Here is an 11,527-nt window from a genome sequence, read left to right as displayed (position 1 = left end):
TTCAAAACACAATACATCAATTTTGGTAGCATCTAGAATTCACTCTGGCTTACCATATGGCTCCAGAAAAAGGAGGACGGATTGAGTCAGCCGGGTTTTACTTCCATTGCTTTCCATTGAAAGCAATGGAAGTAAAACCCGGCTGGCTCAATTACTTCCATTGAAAGCAATGGAAGTAAAACCCGGCTGGCTCAATCCGTCCTCCTTTTTCTGGAGCCATTATAAGACCAATGTATTTTATGAAGCTGTAAGCTTAGCATGGTTCTCAGACCCGCGTACCTAAAAAAGGAACTTTTTCGTTTAAGTCTACAGCCCTGCACTATAACAGCGCTCCGTGACCACAAAAAAAATCAGTTTAGGGTGGGTAAGGTAACTCTGTTTTTCTTTATTCTGCGATGGACATCTTCGTCGTTTTCCAGCCGAGCAGCGGAACTGTGCCTCGCCGTCCTGATGTTGCTAGTGGGGACTGGGTGAGAGACGCACCGTGACTTCTGCTTCCTATAGGCTAGTGCTGGGTGCCGCTGTGTGAGTCACAGACAGCATCCCTTCTAAAGAATCGGCTAAGTAAGGCGTGCTAACTCACAGAGCTGGGAAGTGTGGGGGCTTGTACTAGGTGTTTGAAGGAATTACACGTCATAATGGTGGGTAAACACGCGCTTTTCGCTGCTTGCTTTTTAGGGTGGAGGTGTAATGGTCGTCTATTTATGGTCTGAGGTGGTTTGTTTATACAGCTGCTGCTTTCTGATTCTTTTGCTGCCGATCATACCTTTGAAACCTATGCACTTTTGATCGTTCAAACAGTTTTTTAAAAAAGGTAGTTTAAGACTTTTGCGGCGTTACCTCCTTTGTATGCTTGTACAGCGCCCTAGCTCTTAAAGTAGAGCTTTGTAACTTTTCGTTGTTCAAAGTATTTCGAGAGATACAGATTGTTTGTTTGCAAATTGGGTCAGTTAGTCGCGTAAATTCCATCATTCCGGTAGAAATTATTTCTTAGACCCCGTTTCATACCCTGCAATCTTTTCTTCTCATTTTCGTGCGCACTGAGAGGACCTGCCCTGTCGCATGCCCACAAGAGCTGTGCATATCTAGTGACTGGACCCCTCCTGAACCCCTCAACCATAAAAAAAAAAAATCCCTGGGGGTCCAGTGGATCCCCTGACCCCCCCATCACCTCTCTCTCCCCCCCCCCCCCTCCCAACCGGGGAACGTTTTTAGGTAGTGGTTGGTGGTCCACAGTAAGCGTGGGGATGTTTTAAGTTTGAGTGAATGAGGTCCACTGGACTAAGTACCAGTGATTTTTTTTTTTTTTTTTTTAAGGTTGTGCGTGTGGAGGAGGCATTGACAGAAAAGTTAGTATGGGACTCCAACGTAGGGTTACCATATGGCTCCAGAAAAAGGAGGACGGATTGAGCCAATCTGTCTGTAGTTTTTAGCTGCTAGGACAGGGGTTTTCTGTGCGCCTTCTCTGTGCATTGCACTGAATTGCAAATGAGCTTGTTTTTAGACTAGTGAGCTCATTGGCATGGGACTTTCGGTCACTGCTTCCATGCATGGTAAAGCAGTGGCTGAAAGCTTCAGCGCATTAGCTGCACAATAACGTTTCATTTAGACTGGCCAAAACTAGTCTAAATAAAATGTTGCAAGCATGGTTTGCTTTGAGCATCAGGGCCTAAATCACCATCCCTCCAGTGCAGGGCCACAGAGCACAAAGCTAAAGGTTTGGATAAGGGCCTTTCTCAACTAAACTTTCAGGCTGCTAGAGTCAGACCGTGAGGTTTTAATAATTAAACTCTGTGATGATTACTTCAGAACACTTGTTTTTAAATATTAAACTTTGTTTTATGCTTATACATACATACACCCTAACGGGGCTAATTTTACAATAGGTTTCTGCCGTTGAAGTGGGGACAGGGAAGATGCTCCATCTACTTCATTGTCTCAAAAAAGGAGGGCACCTTTCGTCCAGTGTTTGCCTAAACCGGTGCCTCTGTGACTCGCACTTTCGCATGGAGCTGTTGTGATCAGTCTTCACTTAAATACAAGTGGGGGAGTTTCTCACCACTCTTGACCTCAAGGAGGCATTTTTTCAGGTTCCCATCTGGCCTGCACATTAGCAGTTTCTGTGCTTTGCTGTGCTAAGCCATCACTTCCAGGTCAGGGCTATGCCCTTAGGTCTTTTCATAGCTCCGAGAACATTTTCCAAGGTGGTAGTTGCGGCCTTCCTTCGTTAGTAGGGAATCAGAGTTCACTCTTACCTAGATGAATGGCTCATTCGCACATTCTCATATCTGGACAGCATGGTGGTGATTGCAACTGTTGTTCCTCTCCTTCAGTTGTTGGGTTGGGTGATCAACTTTGAGAAGAGCAAACTAGTCCCGACACAGTCTGTAAAGTATTTAGAAGCTCTACTCGACACAAAGAGAGAAAGTCTTCCTCACATAACACAGGTGCTTGAAGTTAATACTTCAGAGTTGGCTTCTCCAACAGCGAAGCAGGACTTCTGAGCACTGGCGTGGGTGTCCATATTTTTGGCAGCCGAGAGGCATACGTTTGGGTGCCTATACTTTTGAGCACCCAAATGGTAGTGTCCAGCTCAATCCTTGTGTGACTCTCCTGTAGAAAAATGCAATAGAACCTCCAGTTAAGTCTACCAATATAATTAACATTGCAAGTTCCACCACCAACTCCAATGCTTCAGGAGGTGAGTGAATTGAGCTGGACTTTTAGATACTAACATAGTAGATGACGGCAGAAAAAGACCTGCATGGTCCATCCAGTCTGGCCAACAAGATAAACTCGTATGTGCTGCTTTTTGTGTATACCTTACCTTGATTTGTATCTGTCATTTTCAGGGCACAGACCGTATAAGTCTGCCCAGCACTATCCCTGCCTCCCAACCACCGGCTCTGGGACAGACCGCATAAGTCTGCCCAGCAATATACCATTTGTGTGCCCGAATAGTGATGTCCAAAAATCACGCATTGTGCTCAAGAAACTCCAATAATATTTATGAGGCATAATGTAGTTAATTGTAACCTTTCATGTTAATTGGTATCTTCTGTTGCAACTTTGGTAAAACTTGCCCCTGCCCATGACATGCCCCAGCAAAAAAAAAAAAAAGCCCAGCTCAATTCAGTCATCACCTGCACATTTGGGTTGCCAAAACACTGCTGTTAGGTGCTCCTGCTATAGAAAAGTTATGTCTACCAATGTAATTAAAATGATTAAGTATATAATATCACACTTATTGTTGATCTAATATAGAAATGAGAATGAATGTGACTTGGGCAGACTGGATGGACCATTCAGGTCTTTATCTGCCATCACTTACTATGTTAATATGTAAAATAAAAAGTTACATGGGTGCTTGCAAGCCTATTCAAGCATGGACACTTAGAGCCTTAGCTTCATAGGGCCATTACTTTTTTCATTTATCATATCCTGTATAATAAAAAGCACCTCCAACGTTCTGAAGCTGACTCCTTGGCCACTGCCTTGAAGCATTCATACTCTCTGTATCCATCTCCTGAATTGACGTCACGCACTTCCGGGTGCGTCACCAGCAGCAGTGCCCAATGCCACGATAGCAGCACGAGGCACCTCCAACGTTCTGAAGCTGATTCCGTGGCTGACTGCAGTGAAGGGTTCATAATGGGCGGGACCAGATCACAGAGCGAGAGAAGGGCTGACCCTGCATGCCTTTTCCCGCTGCTGCTGCCAACCGCCGTAACCCCGACTTGGTATGTGAAGATGACTTCTAAAACCCCAATGCACACTCCCGCCGACCTCCCTCTCTTCTCCGACTTCGGACCCCCGCCCTCCCCCTACTCCCCGACTGACTCTACTACTACTATTACTACTATTTAGCATTTCTATAGCGCTACAAGGTGTACACAGCGCTGCACAAACATAGAAGAAAGACAGTCCCTGCTCAAAGAGCTTACAATCAAATAGACAAAAAAATAAAGTAATCCAATTAATGTGTACAGGAAGGAGGAGTCACCGTTCAACCACCCCATACTCTCCCCCTCCCTTCTGACTCCTCTCTGGACGTAGAGGACCCCATCCTCTCCCCCCAACTTCCAGGGTCGTCGTCTTTCTGTTACTCCCTCCCTCCCTTCCAGTTCCAGGCACCCTCCCTCCGAATTTCAAAAGACATCTTCACTTACATCGTCGGTGTTACAGGGACCGGCAGCAGCTGAACAAAGAGTGCAGGCTTGGCCCTTCTCTCTCTCTCTCTCTCTCTCTCTCAGGACATGAGAGAGAAAAGGGCTGAGTCTGCACGCTTCGGTCTGCTGCTGCCGGCCGCTGTAACACCGACGATGTAAGTGAAGATGAATTTCTCCCCCCTCCCCCCCGCCACACCCTCTCAGTTCATCACCACCCTCAAAGCCACCCACCACTTCCTCCAACTTTGCCAGCACGGGACATCCCCCAACCCCCCCCCCCCCCAAAAAAAAACCCCAAAACAATAAAAAAAAAAAACTACAGCACCACACTAATACGAGCCAGCAACAACACAGGAAAAACCCTGGAGCTCTGAGGGAGGGGACACCCCTGGAACTCGGAGAGAGGGAGGGATGGGACGGCCCCTGGAACTCGGATGGAGGGGGAGGAGGGGATGACCCTGGAACTCGGAGGGAGGGAGGGACCCTGGAATTCGGAGGGAGGGAGGGGACGACCCTGGGACCTGGAGGGAGGGAGGAGGGCCTCTGGCATACACTCTCATTCTCACACACTCTCTCTCTCACAGACACGCTCGCACCCAGTCACACACACACACTCGCACATTCTCTCTCTCACAAAGTCACTCTCACACACACTCTCTCAAACATACACACTCCGAGGAAAACCTTGCTAGCGCCCGTTTCATTTGTGTCAGAAACGGGCCTGTTTTACTAGTAGACTAATGTATCTATTAATCTTCATGTCACAAGTGCAAAATGTCTCCTAACCATCAGAAATGAGAAACCTCTCAACAGAGGCAAGGTATTAAATGTACTAACCTTGAACCTTCACCAAGCAAAACTGATCCTGATAAGTCTGAAGAAATTTCCTTTGCTGCCCTGATGCAGGAAATACTTCATATAAAAGACATGTCAGAATCTTTGACCAAAATTAAAACTGAGATGTCTAACATGAATCATAAAATTTCATCGCTCTCAAACAGCATTGAAATTTACGATAAAAGGCTTAATGCACATGACGCACAACTATAAGCCCTGCCTCATGTTCACAAGACTATCCTCCATCTTGAAAGGGTGGTAGACCTGAACAATTGTTTGAGAAGAAATAACTTTCGAGTACTTGGTCTGCCAGAAGGCATTGGCGCTATCTCCTTTTTAGAAAAGTAGCTTCCACAATTCGTTCAAATACACTTCTCATCCAAACTGGAGCTAGAATGTGCTCATCGGACTCCTTCCTTCCTTCCTGTTGGCTCAAAATACCCTCGTCATTTGTCGCTAAAGTGCTTCTTTTTCAGCACACCATCATGATACTTCAAGCGGCTAAAGCCAAGGCACCGCTAAAGTTTGAGGGCCATACTATAATTATAGTAGCAGATCTCCACAAGTGCACAATATAATGTAGAAAATATTTTTTGTCTCTCCGTCCAATACTTTGCAATGCTGGTATGGCCTGTTCTTTCCTTAGATATTAAAAACATCATTGAATAGCACCGCAAAATCTTTTGAAGATCCAGATCTGCAGCTATTTAGATCGACATAGAGTGAACAAGATGGACAATCCTGATGATCATTCTTACGCTTCTAAATGATTTCTAACCATCTGCTAGGGCGGTAAGATTTCTTGATGAAATCAAGGACTGCTTTATGGAGCAGCTGATATAGGAGCCAACAAGAGGGGGAAAAATTCTAGACCTAGTCCTTAGTGGCGCGCATGATCTGGTGCAGGAGGTGATGGTGTTGGGACCGCACGATAACTGTGTTCATAATATGATCAAATTTGATATCAGCTTTGGAGTAAGTACACACAGGAAATCCAATATGTTAGCATTTAACTTTTCAAAAGGAGACTATGATAAAATGAGAAGAACTGTTAAAAAAAAGCTAAAAAAAACTTGGAGGAGTGGCTGTGAAGATACAAAATTTACATCAGGCGTGGGTGCTGTTCAAAAGTACCATCCTGGAACCCCAGGCCAGTTATATTCTATGTATTAAAAAAGGAGGAATGAAGTCAAAGCGACAGCCACATGGTTAAAAGTGAGGTGAAGGAAGCTATTAGAGCTAAAACAAAATCCTCCAGAAAATGGAAGGATCTGACTGAAAATAATAAGCAGTGTAAGGAATGAATGGCAAGTCAAATGCAAAGAGCTGATAAGGAAGACAAAGAGGCATATTTTCAAAGCACTTAGCCTTTGGAAGGCTAAGTGCTTTGAAAATATGCCTCAAAGAGGGACTTAGAAAAAAAAAAGATTGTGTTGGAGGCAAAAATGCATAGTAAAAACTGTTTTAGGTATATTAAAAGCAAGGAGACTGCACAAGAATCAGTTGGACCGCTAGATGACCAAGGGGCCATCTAGCGGTAAAAGGGGAAGACAAAGCCATAGCAGAGAGATTAAATGAATTCTTTGCATTTGGGAGAGATACCGATTCTAGAAATGGTATTCAAAGCTGACGAGTCAGAGAAACTGAGATTTCTATAAACCTGGAAGATATAATGGCGCAATTTGACACACTGAAGAGTAGCAAATCACTTGGACCAGATGATATTCATCCCTGAGTACTGATAGAATTGAAAAATGAACTTGCGGAACTATTATGCCAGGCAAAATGGTAGAGATTATTATAAGGAACAAAATTACAGAGCATATTCAAAAGCATGGATTACTGAGACAGCCAACATGCTACCCTATTTATCTTCCCTTGTCACACCCCAGTTTAAGTTCTTCATTCAGCCCAAGAATTTTGTCTTGCTATTTCCTCTGTCTGTCGAGCAGGTTTTCAATCCACTAGGTGATCAGCTTTTTTCTGTGTCACCCCATTACTGAGGAACGCTTTACCCGTTTGTCTTCACTCGGAACGTTTCCACCAAAAGTTTAGAACAAGCCTGAAAACTTGTTTTTCAGAAGCCTGCATTTGGACACTGGAGGCCACTGGAGTCCTTGCCAGTTATCAGAGTTGCTGCCTTGTCTTTCTTGGGTGGTGATGGTGTTTTTTTCTTTTCTTAATAGCTTAAGCATTCTTCTTCCTGCTCTCTTTTTCCTGCCACCTTCTATCATATTATGGTATTCCTTTCTATGTTCCAAACAAATGTAACTAGTTTATAAACTGCTTTGATTGCACTACTGAAAGGTAGTCTGTTAAGCCCAAGTACAGACAAACATATATTAAGGATTTGTTCACTTTAGTTGTCCTTGAATAAGGGGTAGGGTTTTGAACCTATTAATTATTAATAGAACATTTTCCATCACAAGGTGTTAGACTGTCCATTGTCAGTTTTCAATGTTATCTTTCTTTTTGGGAGAAAAAGAAGAATTGGAAATAAAGTAATAGTTGCTAGGTTACATCAATCTGAGCTTTCCTCTAAGCTTCGAATGTGATTATAGACCAGAATGGCTTTTAGAATCCAGTGACATTTGTTTTACATTCTGCCATTGGTGCAATTGCTTCAGAGTATTGTTCTGTTACTAAAGACACTTGTGGAATATAGAATACGTTTCAAGATCCTGTACCTGATTTTCAAAGGTTTACATAATAAGATTTCTTCTATTTTTGCTGCCAAACTGTCTTTGTATGTATCAGCCAAAGAGATTGCTAAGTTCCATAAATTCTACTATTTCAGATGTACTCACTTATCAGGATGTTAGGTTGGATTAATTTTGGTGCTTAGTTTTTTTTTTTGTTTTAAATATTGCTGAACCACAATTTTGGAATCATTTCCCTACATGTATAAGAGAATTGCAGGAAATGGGTGGTTTCAGGAAATTGTTAAAAAAGCATCTAAGGCCTTGCCCTCACACCAAACGGCAAACCTTCTCCACTTAAAAAAAAAAAAAAGAGTAACCTCTTGTACTGGAATAGTGCTGGGTGGACTTATACGGTCTGTGCCAGAGCCGGTGGTAGGAGGCGGGACTGGTGGTTGGGAGGCGGGGATAGTGCTGGGCAGACATACGGTCTGTGCCAGAGCCGGTGGTAGGAGGCGGGACTGGTGGTTGGGAGGCAGGGATAGTGCTGGGCAGACATACGGTCTGTGCCAGAGCCGGTGGTGGGAGGCGGGGCTGGGAGGCGGGGATAGTGCTGGGCAGACTTATACGGTCTGTGCCCTGAAGAGGACAGGTACAAATCAAGGTAGGGTATACACAAAAAGTAGCACATATGAGTTTATCTTGTTGGGCAGACTGGATGGACCGTGCAGGTCTTTTTCTGCCGTCATCATCATCTACTATGACAGGCATTTAATGTGGACTGCTGTTTAGTGAAGGGGGCCTTTGTGGGAGGGGTATCTTAATTGTATTTGCTTTATGTCTTAAATATGACCTGTATTTTTGTCCTGTCTAGTTTGAGCTTGTTAGAGGATTAGTGTTTTTATTTTAGATTTTCTTATTATACCTGTGTTTGTTGTACTCTGCCTAGAAGACTGTGGATAGAGGGGAATATGTTTTTTTTAAAATAAATAAGTAAATGTACATTTGGTTTTAAATCAGTGTCCTAAATGCTCAAGTACCTAATAAGTTCCTTCTTTTTCAGTGCCAAGTTGACTAGACAGAAAATCATTCTGTTCGAGTCTGGAAACAAATTGAAATGGAAATGAACTTGTTTTTTCATATTGGATGATAGCTAGGGTTTTTGTGTGTGAGTGCAGTTGAAGCAGAGAGTAGAGAAAGAAAGGTACTAAACATGCTTATAACATTTCATTATTGAAATTCAATGTTGTTGACTGTAATTCAGTATTCTAAACAGTGTCAGCTTGAGAGAAATTTAATATATTTTTTAAAGTCCTGTTTGTTTTCTTCTTATGTCATCACTGGTGACCTTCCTATTTTTCTGTCGTGGAGGCAGTGTTTCCATATAGATTCATTTGTGCTTAGTGTGTCCATATAGATTCATTTGTGCTTAGTGTGTCCATATAGATTCATTTGTGCTTAGTGTGGGCCGATTAAGAAAATAAGCGGTTAGCACAATGTCTACTCAAAAGTTTCAGGGCGCCCAATACAGAAGACAGTTTTGCTATGAAACTAACCTTGCACAAAACCTTGAGTTAGACACCAGCGTATAACATATTAAAATGAATGTTAATAAAGGGAAGTACACAGAAGACTTTTAGGAGAGCAAAATGCAAGAAATTGAACAGCAGTTCTGATGTAACCCTGAGGGTTAGAATTAAAATTATATTTACCTGGTCCCTGTGACTTCGTCCATGTTTCGGGAGTGCTGGGAATATGTGCTGGGTTTTGGTGTTGGCTGCCTTGTGGTGTTCTGGGGGTCAGCAGCTTTAAGCTCTGATTGCTGCTGGAGTGAACGGTGTTCTTGCAGGGAATGTGGGGCTGATGAGGGAAGCATCACATTCTGGTGGTCCTTTTTGGGGGTGCCGGGAGAGGTCATGCCGACGCTCTGGAGAGAGCAGAAGATGGTGGGGAATGAAGGTTGCGGGAGCTGGGTGGCTGAGGTTTTGGGATTTTGTGATGTGGAAGCTCCGGGAAAGCTTTATGTGTGCTGAGCTGGCATCTAACGTCATTGGGAGACGTAGCATGACTCTACACATGCAGAAACGCACGCTGCAGGCCATTGTAGAATATACGCTGAAATCTTCTGCTCAGTGTGTGGTGGCGGCCAAACAAAATGCTAGGAATTATTAGGAAAGGGATGGTGAATAAGACTTAAAATGCTATAATGCCTTTGTATCGCTCCATGGTGCATCTTGAGTATTGTGTTCTGTTCTGGTCTCCGTATCTCAAAAAAGATATAACAAAATTACAAAAAGTTCAAAGAAGAACGACCAAAATGATAAAGGGGATGGAACTCCTCTCGTATGAGGAAAAGCTAAAGAGGTTAGGGCTCTTCAGCCTGGAAAAGAGACGGATAAGGGGAAATATGATCAAGGTCTACAAAATCCCGAGTGGTGTAGAACGAATAGAATTTATTTTAGAATTGAATTGAGGCAAATCTGAACTGCTTCAGCCATCGCATTTTTTTTTAAAACTTTAAGATAACTTTTAGCGATGAGTTTTTGGGCAAGGGCAATTTCTGACTGTTTTCCTGAAGCAAGATATTTTAAAATTAGAAGCTAACTAAACAGTACAGTTATTTGTTTATTTATTTTTCTTGTTTGTGCACAGAGCTGGAAATGTTTTAGCTCAATGTGCTGTGTTGGTGGAAAACGTAAGATTTACAGACCAATCTCAGATGTTGCAGAAGCCTTTACATCATGAGAGAGGAGAGACCCGTCTACTGCCTGCCAAGTGATGTATTTGTTCCAATGTGAAAGTTTATGCAGCACTTACAGTGATGACAGACTTCCCTTTCTAAGAATTTGCATGACCTGAAAAAATGTGGGTTCATTCTCATATATTCTTGAACTTCTTCCTGGTTTTTGAATTATTTGTTATCATTTTACACATTTGTTTTAATACAAATCTATGCACATTAGAACTTTATATATTTGTGGGTTTAGATACATCCTGTCAATGATGCATGTGGGAAAAAAGAACCTGAATTATAGCTACGTCATGCAAGGTTCCACGTTAGGAGTTACGGACCAAGAAAGGGATCTGGGTGTCGTCGTCGATTAATACGCTGAAACCTTCTGCTCAGTGTGCTGCTGCGACTAGGAAAGCGAATAGAATGTTGGGTATTATTAGGAAAGGTATGGAAAACAGGTGTGAGGATGTTATAATGCCGTTGTATCGCTCCATGGTGCGACCGCACCTTGAGTATTGTGTTCAATTCTGGTCGCCGCATCTCAAGAAAGATATAGTAGAATTGGAAAAGGTGAAGCGAAGGGCGACTAAAATGATAGCGGGGATGGGACGACTTCCCTATGAAGAAAGATTAAGGAGGCTAGGGCTATTCAGCTTGGAGAAGAGACGGCTGAGGGGAGACATGATAGAGGTATATAAAATAATGAGTGGAGTGGAACAGGTGGATGTGAAGCGTCTGTTCACGCGTTCCAAAAATACTAGGACTAGGGGGCATGCGATGAAACTACAGTGTAGTAAATTTAAAACAAATCGGAGAAAAATGTTTCTTCACCCAGCGTATAATTAAACTCTGGAATTTGTTGCCGGAGAAAGTGGTGAAGGCGGTTAGCTTAGCAGAGTTTAAAAAGGGGTTGGACGGTTTCCTAAAGGACAAGTCCATAAACCGCTACTAAATGGATTCAGGGAAAAATCCACAATTCCAGGAATAACATGTATAGAATGTTTGTATGTTTGGGAAGCTTGCCAGGTGCCCTTGGCCTGGATTGGCCGCTGTCGTGGACAGGATGCTGGGCTCAATGGACCCTTGGTCTTTTCCCAGTATGGCATTACTTATGTACTTATGCATGTTTTTTAGGTGCCCGGTAGAAC

The 11,527-nt window shown here is 43.1% G+C and overlaps 1 protein-coding gene across 1 annotated transcript in view; it reads left to right on the top strand.

Moving 5' to 3' along the window:
* The first annotated feature begins 504 nt into the window (after window positions 1-504).
* Window positions 505-11,527, top strand: part of TMA16 (translation machinery associated 16 homolog) — a 66,434-nt gene continuing 55,411 nt past the window's right edge. The window contains exon 1 of the mRNA XM_030192678.1: window positions 505-641. Within this exon, the coding sequence (XP_030048538.1) occupies window positions 639-641 (3 nt within the window). The 5' untranslated portion in view covers window positions 505-638. The remainder of the gene's footprint in view (window positions 642-11,527) is intronic.

Source organism: Microcaecilia unicolor, chromosome 2 (genome assembly GCF_901765095.1).
Source record: "Microcaecilia unicolor chromosome 2, aMicUni1.1, whole genome shotgun sequence".
Classification (NCBI taxonomy): domain Eukaryota; kingdom Metazoa; phylum Chordata; class Amphibia; order Gymnophiona; family Siphonopidae; genus Microcaecilia; species Microcaecilia unicolor.
Note: the sequence above shows the minus strand (reverse complement) of the source record. Positions and strands in the feature narration are given on the sequence as shown.